At 50.4% G+C, this 16,541-nt stretch overlaps 1 protein-coding gene across 1 annotated transcript in view; it reads left to right on the forward strand.

The window, feature by feature from the left end:
• Positions 1–16,541, forward strand: part of IL1RAP (interleukin 1 receptor accessory protein) — a 131,632-nt gene that overhangs the window by 66,246 nt on the left and 48,845 nt on the right. Inside the window, exon 8 of the mRNA XM_060242786.1 lies at positions 11,555–11,703. Within this exon, the coding sequence (XP_060098769.1) occupies positions 11,555–11,703 (149 nt within the window). The remainder of the gene's footprint in view (positions 1–11,554; positions 11,704–16,541) is intronic.

Consider the following 16,541-nt stretch of genomic DNA (forward strand, 5'->3'; position numbering starts at 1 on the left):
GGGGCAGATTTATACCCCACCCTTCTCCCTGAATCAGAGACTCAGAGCGGCTTACAGTCTCCAATATCTTTTCCCCCCACAACAGACACCTTGTGAGGTGGGGGCAGATTCATACCCCGCCCTTGTCCCTGAATCAGAGACTCAGAGCGGCTCACAATCTCCTATATCTTCTCCCCCCACAACAGACACCCTGTGAGGTGGGGGCAGATTCATACCCCGCCCTTCTCCCTGAATCAGAGACTCAGAGCGGCTCACAATCTCCTATATCTTCTCCCCCCACAACAGACACCCTGTGAGGTGGGGGCAGATTTATACCCCGCCCTTCTCCCTGAATCAGAGACTCAGAGCGGCTCACAATCTCCTATATCTTCTCCCCCCACAACAGACACCCTGTGAGGTGGGGGCAGATTTATACCCAGCCCTTCTCCCTGAATCAGAGACTCAGAGCGGCTCACAATCTCCTCTATCTTCTCCCCCCACAACAGGCACCCTGTGAGGTGGGGGCAGATTTATACCCAGCCCTTCTCCCTGAGTCAGAGACTCAGAGCGGCTCACAATCTCCTATATCTTCTCCCCACACAACAGACACCCTGTGAGGCGGGTGGGGCTGGAGAGGGCTCTCACAGCAGCTGCCCTTTCAAGGACAACCTCTGCCAGAGCTATGGCTGACCCAAGGCCATGCTAGCAGGTGCAAGTGGAGGAGCGGGGAATCAAACCCGATTCTCCCAGATAAGAGTCTACACACTTAAGCACTACACCAAACTGGAGGGGGGGAGGCACCTTACAGACTAAGTCCAGCTATCTGAGCAGGGCAGCTCTGACTCACAGGGTCTTAGATTGGAACGAAGAGAGAGTTTGGGAAGGACTTGAATTGCCAGAGGGAGAGATGACGAACCAGCTCCGAACTCTCCGGGCTTGTGTTTTTCTGCTTGCTTTGCTCCTGAAGCGGGGGTGGTGGGGGGTGGGCTCCCTCTGGGAATCCTACCCCCCCAGGGAAAGTGCATGCGCAATACATAGCCTCTCCTCTCCCGGTGTAGTGAACGCCGCGTGGTCACTGTCTGGCTATGCCTGGCAGATGGTCACTGCAATGGCCTCTCCTGCATTTACTGCATCCGTAGCAACACCTTCTCGCTGGTCCCCCCCGTTTCCACAGAGTTTGCTACGTCATGGTGCAACCGAATTGTCCGGCGGTATAACCGGATGGGCAGGCTGGGCCCACCAACCTCGCCAGCCTAAGAGAAGGAAAACTCTAACATCAAACCCGGGCAGATAGAGCTCGTTAATGTAACACCTACCACCTGGAGGACTCACTGCCGGCATCCCGGCTTACTGGGCCATGGCAGATGACCCCCAGGTGAAAGGGTGGAGCCAGTACCGCGCACACTGCACTTCACCTAAAAAATTCCTCTGCGCAGGCCTGAAGGGCATATCCACACACACAACCCACAACGCATCAAGTCCTGCAGCGATAGGCAAGGGGCGAAACGGCAGGTGGAAGGTGCCACTGGAAGCCGCAGTCCCGATCCTGCATGTAGGCGGTTCAGGATATTGGTCGCCTGATGCTAACCCGGAGACGAAAGCATCTTTCGGCAGCACCCTGAACGACCAAGCAGCCTTATCTAGGGACAGCACTGCTTGCTCCACACGGAGAGGGGCCTAGAAAAGGTGGCCTAAACAAAGCTCGTCTCCCCCACCCCAGTTGGCTAGCCGCGGTCAACGGGCATCCTTACTTGCGGTCGAAAAATAACAACAAAGAAAAGGCATGCACCTGCCTCACAAAGTGTGCAAAGACTAAAGCTTGCGTGTTGGAACATCAGAACCATGCTTGACACAGTAGGCAGTGGTCGCCCTGAACGACGCTCTGCTCTAGTTGCCCACGAACTTCTCAGGTTGAATATCGACATAGCAGCTCTCAGTGAGGTCCGTTTCCCTGAGGAAGGTAGTCTTCAAGAACACGGTGCTGGCTATACCCTCTACTGGTCGGGTAAGTCAAAGGCTGAGAGCCGCCTTTCTGGCGTTGGCTTCATGGTCAGGAACTCCATTGCCTCCAAACTCGAAAACCTGCCAACAGGTCACTCAGATCGCATCATGTCCATGCGCCTCCCACTTCAAAACAAGCAGCATGCAACACTCTTCAGTGTGTATGCCCCAACCCTTCAAGCAGATCCTGCAGAAAAGAACAAGTTCTATGCTGATCTACGCAACCTCGTACGGAAGACCCCTACAGAGGACAAGGTGATCATCCTTGGCGACTTCAATGCCAGAGTAGGTAAAGACTCGGAAGCCTGGAAAGGAGTACTTGGCAAACACGGCATTGGCAACTGCAATGACAACGGGCGCCTCCTGCTAGAATTCTGCATGGAGCACCAGCTCACCATCACCAACACTATCTTCCAGCAGAAGAACAGTCTGAAGACAACCTGGATGCACCCACGGTCCAAGCATTGGCACCTTATCGACTACATTCTGGTGCGCCAAAGAGACCTTCGAGATGTCTTACACACCCGAGTAATGCCCAGCGCAGAATGTCATACGGATCATCGTCTTGTACGCTGCAATCTCCGTCTTCACTTTAAACCCACACCCAGGAGAGGAGGTATCCCTCGGAGGAAGTTTCAGGTTGGCAGCCTCCAGTCAGCCGAAGTTAAAGCTGCCTTCCAGGCAAAACTCCAGTCAAGAATTGAGGACCTCAGTTGCCCCACAGACCCTTCTCCAGAAGCACTCTGGGAACACCTAAAAACTACCGTCCTGCAGATCTCTGAAGAAGTCCTCGGGTTCTCCACAAGGAAGAACAAGGACTGGTTTGATGAGAACAATCAAGAGATCCAAGAATTACTGGCAAAAAAGAGATCTGCTTACCAAGCACATCTTGCTCAGCCCTCCTGTCCTGGGAAAAAAGCAACCTTTCGCGCTGCATGTAGCAACCTCCAGCGCAAGCTTCGAGACATTCAGAACGAGTGGTGGACCAAGCTTGCAGAGAGAACCCAGCTGTGTGCAGACACTGGTGATTTAAGAGGGTTCTACGAAGCCCTGAAGGCAGTATATGGTCCATCATATCAGGCTCAGAGTCCCTTGCATAGTGCAGACGGCCAAGTGCTCCTCACAGACAAGGCATCCATACTGAACCGGTGGTCGGAGTATTTTCAGGTTCTCTTCAGTGCCAACCGCGTAGTTCAAGATTCAGCAATCCACCTCACCCCACTTCAACCGGTGAAAACAGAGTTGGATGAGATCCCCACCCTAGAAGAGACTGTTAAAGCCATCAAGCAACTGAAAAGTGGCAAGGCAGCAGGAGTTGATGGAATTCCACCAGAGATCTGGAAGCATGGGGGCACAGTACTACATAGCTCACTTCACAAAGTACTTGTCACCTGCTGGGAACAAGGCAAATTACCACAGGACTTTCGCGATGCAATCATCATCACCCTATACAAGAACAAAGGGGAAAAGTCAGACTGCTCCAACTACCGGGGGATAACCCTGCTCTCCATCGCAGGCAAAATCCTTGCCAGAATACTCCTGAACAGACTGGTGCCCACCATTGCAGAAGAACTCCTCCCAGAGAGCCAGTGCGGCTTCAGAGCTAACAGGAGCACCACCGACATGGTATTTGTTCTCAGGCAGCTCCAAGAGAAATGCAGGGAACAGAACAAGGGTCTGTATGTGACTTTTGTCGACCTTACCAAAGCTTTCGATACCGTTAGCAGGAAAGGCCTGTGGCAAATCTTGGAACATTTAGGATGTCCCCCAAGGTTCCTCAGCATGATCATCCAGCTACACGAAGACCAGCGAGGCCAAGTCAGACACTGCAACGACCTCTCGGAGCCCTTCCCAATAGGCACAGGTGTAAAGCAAGGCTGCGTTCTCGCGCCAACTCTCTTTACGATCTTCTTTAGCATGATGCTTCAAAGAGCCGCAGTAGATCTAGATGAGGACGATGGTGTCTACATCCGCTATCGCACCGATGGCAGCCTGTTCAACCTGAGGCGACTAAAGGCACACTCCAAGACAATGGAAAAACTCATCCGAGAGCTACTGTTTGCTGATGATGCTGCACTCGTCTCCCACTCGGTATCAGCTCTGCAGCATATGACGTCCTGCTTTGCAGAGGCTGCCAAGCTATTCGGCCTAGAAGTTAGTCTGAAGAAGACAGAAGTTCTCCACCAGCCTGCACCCCAGGAAGATTATCACCCTCCCTGCATCACTGTGGGTGAATCAGTTCTGAAGACAGTCCAGCAGTTCAGCTACCTGGGGTGCATCATCTCCTCAGATGCCAAGATCGACAAGGAGATTGACAACAGGCTGGCAAAGGCAAACCGTGCATTTGGCCGACTGCACAAAAGAGTGTGGAGCAACAAGCATCTGAAAAAAGGCACAAAAATCAATGTTTACAAAGCGGTTGTGATGACAACCCTCATCTATGGCTCCGAATCGTGGGTTTTATACTGTCATCACCTGCGACTCCTCGAGCGCTTTCATCAGCGCTGCCTTCGCACCATCCTCAACATCCACTGGAGTGACTTTGTGACCAACACTGAAGTCCTCAAGCGGGCAGAGGTTACCAGCATCGAGGCACTGCTTTTGAAGACGCAGCTGCGCTGGGCAGGGCATATTTCTAGGATGGAAAACCACCGCCTTCCCAAGATTGCCCTGTATGGCGAACTCTCCACCGGCCATCGAAATAGAGGGGCACCAAAGAAGAGGTACAAGGACTCCTTGAAGAAATCCCTTGGCACCTGTCACATCAACCATCACCAGTGGTCTGACCTAGCCTCAGATCGCAAAGCATGGAGGCACACCATCCACCAGGCTGTCTCTTCCTTTGAGAACACACGCATAGCTGGTCTTGAGGACAAAAGGAGATTGAGGAAGAATCGCACTGCTACAGGACCAACCCTAAATCAGACTTTTCCCTGCAGCCGCTGTGGCCGGACCTGCCTGTCCCACATTGGTCTTGTCAGCCACCAGCGAGCCTGCAGCAAACGTGGACTACTGCACCTTTCTTAAATCTTCGTTCGCGAAGTCAAGCCGAGAGAGAGAGCTCCTGAAGCTACGTTGAACTGATTCACAGTATCTGACGGGCTGTCCCAGAGAGGATGGAGTTTTTTCTGTTGCCCCCGAAAGTCGGACCAGAACCGAGGGGCATTTTCACACCCACTAAAGAACAGGCTTCCAATCCACTTTCAGTGCATCTTGCACTGTGTGCAATGGCAAAATCCACTTGAAAACTGCCAGTGAAGTGGACTGAAATTGTATTATGGAGCATGTGTGAACGTGCCCAAGGAAATGAAATTAAATCAAAAGAGTTTTTGACTAGACATTAGGAAGACAGAGCAGTTCCTCAGTGGAACAGGCTTCCTTGGGAGGTGATTGGCTCTCCTTCTTTGGAGAGCCAGTTTGGTGTAGTGGTTAAGTGTGCGAACTCTTATTCGGGAGAACCAGGTTTGATTCCCCACTTCTCCACTTGCAGATGCTGGAATGGCCTTGAGTCAGCCATAGCTCTGGCAGAGGTTGTCCTTGAAAGGGCAACTGCTCAGCCAAACCCACCTCACAAGGTGTCTTTTGTGGGGGAGGAAGGGAAAGGAGATTGTGAGCCGCTCTGAGACTCTGTCCTTGAAAGGGCAGCTTCTGGGACAGCTCTCTCAGCCCCACCCTCCTCACAGGGTGTCTGCTGTGGGGGAGGAAGGGAAAGGGGATTGTGAGTCGCTCTGAGACGCTCCAGAGTGGAGGGCGGGATATAAATCCAATATCTTCATCTACCTCACAGGGTGTCTGTTGTGGGGGAGGAAGGGAAAGGAGATTGTGAGCCACTCTGAGACTCTTTGGAGTGGAGGGCGGGATATAAATCCAATATCTTCATCTACCTCACAGGGTGTCTGTTGTGGGGGAGGAAGGGAAAGGAGATTGTGAGCCACTCTGAGACTCTTCGGAGTGGAGGGCGGGATATAAATCCAATATCTTCATCTCCCTCACAAGGGTGTCTGTTGTGGGGGAGGAAGATAAAGGAGATTGTGAGCTACTCTGAGACTCTGTTCTTGAAAGGGCAGCTGCTGTGAGAGCTCTCAGCCCCACTCTCCTCACAGGGTGTCTGTTGTGGGGGAGGAAGGGAAAGGGGATTGTGAGCCGCTCTGAGACTCTTCGGAGTGGAGGGGGGGATATAAATCCAATATCTTCATCTACCTCACAGGTTGTCTGTTGTGGGGGAGGAAGGGAAAGGAGATTGTGAGCCGCTCTGAAACTCTTCGGAGTGGAGGGCGGGATATAAATCCAATATCTTCATCTACCTCACAGGGTGTGTGTTGTGGGGGAGGAAGGGAAAGGAGATTGTGATCCGCTCTGAGACTCTTCGGAGTGGAGGGCAGGATATAAATCCAATATCTTCATCTCCCTCACAGGGTGTCTGTTGTGGGGGAGGAAGGGAAAGGAGATTGTGAGCTGCTCTGAGACTCTTCGGAGTGGAGGGCAGAATATAAATCCAATATCTTCCTCTACCTCACAGGGTGTCTGTTGTGGGGGAGGAAGGGAAAGGAGATTGTGAACCGCTCTGAGACTCTTCGGAGTGGAAGGTGGGATATAAATCCAATATCTTCATCTACCTCACAGGGTGTCTGTTGTGGGGGAGGAAGGTGAAGGAGATTGTGAGCCACCCTGAGACTCTTCGGAGTGGAGGGCGGGATATAAATCCAATATCTTCATCTACCTCACAGGGTGTCTGTTGTGGGGGAGGAAGGGAAAGGAGATTGTGAGCCGCTCTGAGACTCTTCGGAGTGGAGGGCGGGATATAAATCCAATATCTTCATCTACCTCACAGGGTGTCTGTTGTGGGGGAGGAAGGGAAAGGAGATTGTGAGCCGCTCTGAGACTCTTCGGAGTGGAGGGCGGGATATAAATCCAATATCTTCTTCTTCTTTGGAGATTTCTAAGCAGAGGCTGGAAGTCTGTTAGGCAGCAGCTCTGATAAAGTGACCTTGGGCAGATAATAAGAGGGACAGCAGGAATAGATGAGCTCTTCCTTCTTATATACCCAGGGTCATGCCAATCACCTCTTTGAAGTCAAGAAGGAATTTCCCAGCAGGCTGGATTAGCCCAGAGATCCTGGAGATTTTTTTTTGCCTTCCTCTTGACATAGAGCAGGAGTCCCTCGGGGAGAGTGTTGGGGCCAGTATTTTGAAGGTAGAGAAAGAAGGTACATAAGAACATGAGAGAAGACCTGTTGGATCAGGCCAGTGGCCCAGCCAGTCCAACACTCTGTGTCACATAAGAACAGAAGAGAAGCCATGTTGGATCAGGCCAGTGGCCCATCCAGTCCAACATTCTGTGTCACATAAGAACAGAAGAGAAGCCATGTTGGATCAGGCCAGTGGCCCATCCAGTCCAACACTCTTGGTCACATAAGAGAAGCCAAACAGGCAGGGAGAAAACATGCCGCCCCCTCCACAGCCGGCGCTCGCCAAACGCTGGGTTTGCGGAGGAGGCGGGTGCTTCCTCTGTGCCTGTCTGCCTGGCTTCAGCTGCTGCTTATAGCAAGCGCTGGGATCGGAGGCCGGAGGGAGCGATCCAGGCGCTTGCTGTAAGCATTAGCTGAAGCCAGGCAGGCACGGGGAAGGCACGCCGCCCCCTCCACAAACCCAGCGCTTCGCTAGCTCCGGCTGTGGAGGGGGCGGCATGCTTTCTCCGTGCCTGCGTGCCTGGCTCAGAGACAAGCGGCGAGATCGCTCCCTCCGCCCCCATCGCAAACCCAGCACTTTGCAGGGAGCGATCTCGCCGCTTGTCCCCCAGCCAGGCACGCAGGCGCGGGGGAAGCACGCCACGCCTGCGTGCCTGGCTGGGAGACAAGCAGCGAGATCGCTCCCTGCAGAGTGCTGGGTTTGCGGTGGGGGCGGAGGGAGCGATCTCGCCGCTTGTCTCCCAGCCAGGCACCTGTGTCTAATGGTCCGGAGCGTCCAATGGATCGAAAAATACGGTAGTTAGAGAAATTAGATAGGATGTTTATCCTTTCCTGTTTTCTTAGACTTTCCAAATTACCCTTTCTTCACTAGATATGAAAATATTATTTTTAAAGTTGAATGTGTGTGTGCCTGGCTGCTTTATTCTTTTACCTTCTGCTTAACTCTGTTAAGAATCCCTAACAGTAGCCCTTGGGGGACCATTCCAGCTCTGTGTCTTTCTGTTATCCCCTCTGACTTGTAGTGGATCTGCCGGGTTTCAAGTGTGAAAATGTTCCCCAGTCTGCGAAATGGCATCAGTCAGTCAAAGCAACCAGTTGGTAGTATGATCTGGCAGGAGCCTGGAGAGGTGATAGGATCACCATCTTTAAGTACTTGAAGGGCTGTCCTATAGAGGATGGTGTGGAATTGTTTTCTGTGGCCCCAGAAGGCAGGACCAGAACCAGCGGGTTGAAATTAAATCAAAAGAGTTTCCGGCCCAACATTAGGAAGAACTTCCTGACAGAGCGATTCCTCAGTGGCTTCCTCGGGAGGTGGTGGGCTCTCCTTCCTTGGAGGTTTTTCAACAGAGGCTAGATGGCCCTCTGACAGCAATGAGGATCCTGTGAATTTAGGGGGAGGTGTTTGTGAGTCTCCTGCATTGTGCAGGGGGTTAGACTAGATGACCCTGGAGATCCCTTCCAGCTCTAGGATTCTATGATTCCTCAGTTGAACAGGCTTCCTCCTCGGGAGGGGGTGGGCTCTCCTTCCTTGGAGGTTTTTAAGCAGAGGCTAGATGGCCATCTGACAGCAATGAGGATCCTGTGAATTTAGGGGGAGGGGTTTGTGAATTCCCTGCATTGTGCAGGGGGTTGGACTAGATGACCCTGGAGATCCCTTCCAGCTCTAGGATTCTATGATTCCTCAGTGGAACAGGCTTCCTCCTCGGGAGGGGGTGGGCTCTCCTTCCTTGGAGGTTTTTAAGCAGAGGCTAGATGGCCATCTGACAGCAATGAGGATCCTGTGAATTCAGGGGGAGGTGCTTGTGAGTTTCCTGCATGTGCAGGGGGTTGGACTAGATGACCCTGTAGTCCCTTCCAGCTCTAGGATTCTAGGATGAAACTTCATTTCTAAGGCTAGGGCTGGAGCCCAGTGGTAGAGATCCTTGTTTCCATGTAGGTCCGATCCTTCTATCTCCAAATAAAATCGCTGCAGGTACTGGGTCTTTTACTGGGTTAAACGCAAGACCGCCTGCACGCAAAGCCAGTGCTCAAAACCTGAGTATTTTGTGGGCTAGAAACTTTTGCCATATCCCGGCCCAAATGAAATCAGAAATTTTCCTTTGCCATTTGTTAAATTGTTTTTGCATCTTTTACAATCGGGATGGTTTGAAACAAATACATTATCTGGAAGATGATACAACAAGAAATCTCCAAAATTTTGGGCTATGACTTTAAGAAAACTGCAGAGACGTTTTTACTTGGATTACAATTAGAAAAATTTCCAAAAGAAGACAAGACTCTAATTTGGTACCTGCTATCAGCTGCTAGGACATTATACGCGCAGCTTTGGAAGCAAGAAAAAGTACCGGAGAAATGGGACTGGACCATGAAAGTTTTATCGTGGTGTGAAATGGACAAACTAACTAGAACACTAAGAGACTATGATTTAGAGATATTCAAAAGGGAGTGGAGAAAATTTAAAGGATATATGGAGAAAACTTGGAAAGTAAAGAAACATTGGACAATTTTTTAGTAGTAAGAATATATACATTGAACTTTAGCAGTTAGAAGTGCCTTTAATATTGATTTTAAATTTATAACCTCGGGGAAGTCAACATTGGAGGGAGGGGGGATGGAAATGTCATATGGGTTAATGCGAGGGAAAAAAAAATTAAGAAATAGTTAAGTTTTGTAACCATATGCTACCAATAAATTGTTTAAACACAGAAACTTTTGCCATATCCCTGCTGTGAGGCCGGCTCTTTTTGGGCGTGAGCTTCATTGTCACAGTTTCCCTCCAAACAATCTTGGCATTTTGTGCTTGGGCCCCTCGCGGAGCTGCTGTTCCGCGGAAGAGGGGAAATAAAACAGGAACCCAGCAGAAGACCAATAAATTTTATTCCGACATAAACTTTTGTGAGTCAGAACTCATTTCAGCAGGTGCACGAGGAAGAGGGGAATGGCTGTTAAATCTGGGAGGGCTTATGGCAAAGAAGGAACGGCGTCTGCTTTGCATGCATGGCGAGTCATTAAAATGTGGGATTTGCTGCCTGGAGATGCGGTAATGGCCACAGGTATAGACAGCTTTAAAGGGGGCTCTGATAGATTCATGGAGGGTAAACTAAATTCAGAGAGAATCTGAATCACAGATCCAGGAGGTAATACCAGAGGAAGGCCTGTTGTTGACCCTCCAGAGGAACTGGTTGGCCAGTGTGTGAGACAGGAGGCTGGACTAGATGAACTCTCATGGGTCTAACCAACAGAACTCTTCTCATGTTCTTATGAAGACCTTGGCCATGCCCTGCTGTTTTCCCTTCAGAGGAACTGGTTGGCCTCTGTGTGAGACAGGATGCTAAACTGGTTAGACCCTCGCTGGTGTGACCCAGCAGGGTTCTTCTGATGTTCTTATGAAGGCCTCAGCCTCTCTGCCCTGTTGTTGGCCCTCCAGAGGAACTGGTTGGCCCTTGTGTGAGACAGGAGGCTGGACTAGATGGACTCTCCCTGGTCTGATCCAGCAGGGCTCTTCTGATGTTCTTCTCTGGGGAAGGCCTTGGCCTCTCTGCCCTGTGGTTGGCCCTCCAGAGGAACTAGTTGGCCCTTGTGTGAGACAGGATGCTGGACTAGATGGACCCTCAGTGGTCTGATCCAGCAGGGCTCTTCTGATGTTCTTCTCAGGGGAAGCCGTCAGCCTCTCTGCCCTGTTGTTGGCCCTCCAGAGGAACTGGTTGACCAGTGTGTGAGACAGGAGGCTGGACTAGATGGACCCTCACTGGTCTAGCCAACAGGGCTCTTCTCATGCTCTTATGAAGACCTTGGCCTCCATGACCTGTTGTTTGCCCTCCAGAGAAACTGGTTGGCCTCTGTGTGGGACAGGATGCTGGACTAGATGGACCCTCACTGGTCTGATCCAGCAGAGCTCTTCTGATGTTCTTATGAAGGCCTCAGCCTCTCTGCCCTGTTGTTGGCCCTCTAGAGGGACTGGCTGGCCACTGTGTGAGAAGAGGCTGGACTAGATGGAACCTCACTGGTCTGATCCAGCAGGGCTCTTCTGATGTTCTTTTCAGGGGAAGGCCTGGGCCTCTCTGCCCTGTCGTTGGCCTTCCAGAGGAACTGGTTGGCCACTTTGTGAGACAGGAGGCTGGACTTCTTCAGATACAGCTAGAATTTGAGCAGCTGCTTTCCAGCGCTGAAGGGCTTCTTGGTGGGCTGGGTCCATAGTATATGCAAAGCAGTTAGTCACTGATTTCTGGCACATGTAGGAAAATGCACGTCAGCATGATCATCAGTGGCAATGTTCTTTTCAAGCCTGTGGCTACGCAGAAAAGAAAATGTGGGAATGCAGAGTTTTGTTCAGATTAAAAGTTCTCTTTTGCCCTGTATTCTTTTTGTTTTCTTGACCTTATTCAGTGAGAAGAATGATTCTTTGCAAAACATGGATTTGGAGAAGACTCTGATTGTCCCACAAGCCACAGAAGAAGACCTGAAGCGTAACTACACCTGCTATGCACGCAACCCAAAGGGTGAAGAATACAGGCAAGCCATCGTGAAGTTGCAAGGTAGGGGGTATCCCAAGCAGTGTGTCACAGATACAGCCAGAAATATTGGGGAACGGTTGCTGGACTTGAACAGGAGGCCGGACTAGATGGACCCTCACTGGTCTGATCAAGCAGGGCTCTTTTGATGTTCTTAGGAAGGCCTCAGCCTCTCTGCCCTGTTGTTGGCCCTCCAGAGGAACTGGCTGGCCACTGTGTGAGACAGGAGAGTGAACTAGATGGACTATCACTGGTCTGACCCAGCAGGGCTCTTCTGATGTTCTTCTCAGGGGAAGGCCTCGGCCTCCCTGCCCTGTTGCTGGCCCTCTAGAGGAACTAGTTGGGCACTGTGCGAGACAAGAGACTGGACTAGATGGACCCTCCCTGGTCTGACCCAGCAGGGCTCTTCTGAGGTTCTTCTCAGGGGAAGACCTCGGCCTCTCTGCCCTGTGGTTGGCTCTCCAGAGGAACTGGTTGGCCACTGTGTAAGGCAGGATGCTGGACTAGATGGACCCTCCTTGATCTGACCCAGCAGGGCTTTTCTGATGTTCTTCTCAGGGGAAGGCTTCAGTTTTTCTGCCCTGTTGTTGGCCCTCCAGAGGAACTGTCTGGCCACTGTGTGAGACAGGAGGTTGAACAAGATGGACCCTCACTGGTTTGACCCAGCAGGGCTCTTCTTATGAAGGCCTCGGCCTCTCTGCCCTGTTGTTCGACCTCGAGAGGAACTGGTTGGCCCCTGTGTGGGACAGGATGCTGGACAAGATGGACCCTCCCTGGTCTGATCCAGCTCTTCTGATGTGATGACCAATAGCCTTTGTGTTTAGAGGCGGAATGCTCCTGATTGACAGATGGTGGGGAACAGTCAATAGAAGAGAACTGTCGCCATTGTCCTTTTTTCACATTTCTATTCTAAACCAGATGTTATTGTTGGCCCAGTTCCAAGCAAAGTGATACAGGGACGGGGGTTTTGTACAGTGAATATCCTTCCATTAATGACCTGTCTCTGAAGCGCTGTAGTCATTTCAAAGTGCAGTTCTGCCACACCCTTTTCCTGCCACACTATCTTGTTTTTGAGCATTCCAAGGTGAGCGCTATAGTGCTATAGCCCTATAGCCCTATAGTGCTATAGCGGTACAATTGAGAGGCATTGAGTCTATTGATTACCATGCTATATTGATACAGCGAGATTGAGCTGCTGTCACCTGATCCTTTTACCTGGGAATATCAAGGAGTGAGCCTGGTTTTAGTACTGGTTTTAGTACTGACTTTTAAAGCCTCGCACGGCCTGGGACCGACATATCTACAGGACCGCATCTCCCCATATATGTCCCGGAGATCTCTACGATCCGGCACACAACATGTGCTCACCGTCCCTGGCCTGAAGGACATCCATCTTGCCTCAATTAGAGCTAGGGCCTTTTCGGCCTTGGCCCCCAGCCTGGTGGAATCAGCTCTCATCGGAGATCCGGGCCGTCACTGAACTGTTACCTTTTCATAGGGCCTGTAAAACGGAGCTATTCCACCAGGCCTTTAGTTGAGGCCGAGGACGTCCAACTTTATTGGCCGTTCCTTCCATCGGCCGGCCCTATTCTGCCGTTCCATCCCTGCTGTGATATTAAACTTACCTCTGTACTGTGCCAGATTCTTAATCTATATCACAGGTGCCTGTCTGAGCCACCGCCTGTAACTGTTTATGATCAAATTGTATTGTTTTATTGATATGATATGTTTTAATTGTTATTTATACTGTTTTATAAAGTTGTTATCCACCCTGGGCCCTCTTTGGGATAGAACAGAATATAAATAGTCTAAAGAAATAAATAAACCTCCTGTGTGTCGTGCATAGGCCTTCCTAGCAAGCCGCATCCCCTCCCCTGCAGAAAGTGTCTGCAGTTGGGTGCTTACCACTTGCCGTGCTGCAGCTCTGTGGGTAGATTGTGGTTCAGGTTGCTCACCTGGATGGAAGAACGCTTAAGGCCAGTGATTGGAGGCTGGTGACTGGCCTCTGTTATTTTTCCTAGCTGTCCCTTCCACCAGCCTAACCAACGTCCGCATACCTTGAGCCAAGGACGTCTCGTCTGCAGGAGGAGGAGATTCTGCAGCTGCTGACCTGAGGCACCTCCTCCTCTTCCTCCTCCTCCTCCTCCAGCTAGCGTGTCCACCTGGCAGGGCGTCATGCTCTACTTGAAGAAGACGACTGCAGATTTATACCTCACCTTTCTCCCTGAATCAGAGACTCAGAGCAGTTTGCAATCTCCTCTATCTTCTCCTCCCACAACAGGCACCCTGTGAGGTGGGTGGGGCTGAGAGGGCTCTCCCGGCAGCTGCCCTTTCAAGGACAGCTCTGCGAGAGCTATGGCTGACCCAAGGCCATTCCAGCAGCTGCAAGTGGAGGAGTGCGGAATCAAACCCAGTTCTCCCAGATACGAGTCCACACACTTAACCACTACGCCAAACTGAAAGACTGATTAGCACACCGCAGTTGGTATTTGAAATGCCCTGTGCAACGGTTCCGTAAGGACAATGTGAGAAGCATTTTTTGTGACAATGAGAGAAGCAAAATGACTCGTTCCTAGAAGTATTGGGTGCAGTAAGTGGGAATGCTTATAATTCTCCCCCACCCCAAAAATGTTCAGCTTCTGTAGTGATGCATTTAACATTGCTAACTGGAATAACGGGAATGTAAAACATTTCCCCCCTGTATTTTAAGAGGACGGTTGGGTTGGTCTGGCTTAATTGCTTGAGGAGGGAGCAGTAACGCATAAAATGCATTACTGGCAAAATACAGTGTACCCACACATTGAACTCCCTAGAGCAAGTAACTTGGGATGCCAGCCTCCAGGTGAGACCTGGGAATCCTGCAGAATCACATCTCATCTCCAGACTACAGAGATCAGTTCCCCTGGAGAAAGTGGATGCTTTGGAGGATGGACTCTGTATGGCTTTGAGAGCCAGTTTGGTGTAGTGGTTAAGCGTGTGGACTCTATCTGGGAGAATCGGGTTTGATTCCTCACTCCTCCATTTGCAGCTGCTGGAATGACCTTGGGTCAGTCATAGCTCTTTCAGAGCTGTCTTTGAAAGGGTAACTTCTGTCAGAGCTTTCCCACCCTCATCTATCTCACAGGGGGTTTTTTTTGTGGGGGAGGAAGAGAAAGGAGATTGTGAGTTACTCTGAGATTCAGAGAGAAGGGCAGGGTATGAATCTAATATCCTCCTCTTCTTTTTCTTTTTCCTCGTCCTCTTCTTCCTCTTCTTCCCCTGTTCTCTCCAGGCTCCACCCCCAAATCTCCAGGAGTTTCCCAGCCTATAAGTTGGCAACCTTTTCTCTCTCCCCTCCTGCCCGTGTCCTTGGAGGAGCTGGCCAGCCTACATGGGAGTGATGTTTTGGGGACATGCAGTTGATCCCCCATTAAAGCAGCCATGGAGCCTAAGAGAGAAAAGAAATACACCCTTAACACCTTGCTAAATAACGGGCAAGAAACCGGGTGCTTCCTTGTAGGCTAACGGACTATGGTGAATAAATCCCTGCAAATTTTGCATGCATTTATTCTAAGAAATTCCTTCCCTCTCTGTATTTGCTAAAGGGTGGTAACATTTTCAGTCTATGCCCGCATGCAAAGAGATGGGGGTGGTGGTAAAAAAGCTGGAGGGGTTATAACTCAGCTGCAGAGGGGTTCCTTAGAAGCAAATAAGGCATTAGTTTTGTGGTTGCTCAGTCGCTGTCAAGTGCCAGTATTTCTCAATAATCAGTCTTTGGTTTTAAATCAAAGCTGTTTTATTGTTAGAAGCACAGAAGCTGTACCAAGGACACAAGCTTTGGGAGTAATGACGTTTACAGAGTTACACAGCTGCTATATAGGATATCTTCAAAGGTTACATTACAGATGCATACTGAAGAACATAAGAGAAGCCATGTTGGATCAGGCCAATGGCCCATCCAGTCCAACACTCTGTGTCACATAAGAACATAAGAGAAGCCATGTTGGATCAGGCCAATGGCCCATCCAGTCCAGCACTCTGTGTCACATAAGAACATAAGAGAAGCCATGTTGGATCAGGCTAATGGCCCATCCAGTCCAACACTCTGTGTCACATAAGAACATAAGAGAAGCCTTGTTGGATCAGGCCAATGGCCCCTCCAGTCCAACACTCTGAGTCACATAAGAATATAAGAGAAGCCATGCTGGATCAGGCCAGTGGCCCATCCAGTCCAACACTCTGTGTCACATAAGAGAAGCCCTGTTGGATCAGGCCAATGGCCCCTCCAGTCCAACACTCTGTGTCACATAAGAACATAAGAGAAGCCATGTTGGATCAGACTAATGGCCCATCCAGTCCAACACTCTGTGTCACACAGTGGCCAAAAAAAATTATACACACACACACACACATATATATATACACACTGTGGCTAATAGCCACTGATGGACCTCTGCTCCATATTTTTATCTAACCCCCTCCTGAAGTTGTCTATGCTTGTAGCTGCCACCACCTCCTGTGGCAGTGAATTCCACATGTTAATCACCCTTTGGATGAAGAAGTACTTCCTTTTATCTGTTCTAACACGACTGCTCAGCAATTTCATCGAATGCCCACGAGTTCTTGTATTGTGAGAAAGAGTGAAAAGGACTTCTTTCTCTACTTTCTCCATCCCATGCATTATCTTGTAAACCTCTTATCATGTCACCCCACACGGGTGAGTCACGGGTTCAAAGGATGCTAAACACTATCTCTTTTATTACTATGGAATTTGGGCTATTAAAAACATCTCCCATTCTCACACTTCTCCAGCAGAAGATAAGAGTTGTCTGTGTGAATCTGTGGGAGAGGCGACTTGAAAGTGGTACCAGCCAGGCTGTAGC

The sequence above is a fragment of the Heteronotia binoei genome, chromosome 6, assembly GCF_032191835.1.
Source record: "Heteronotia binoei isolate CCM8104 ecotype False Entrance Well chromosome 6, APGP_CSIRO_Hbin_v1, whole genome shotgun sequence".
Lineage (NCBI taxonomy): Eukaryota > Metazoa > Chordata > Lepidosauria > Squamata > Gekkonidae > Heteronotia > Heteronotia binoei.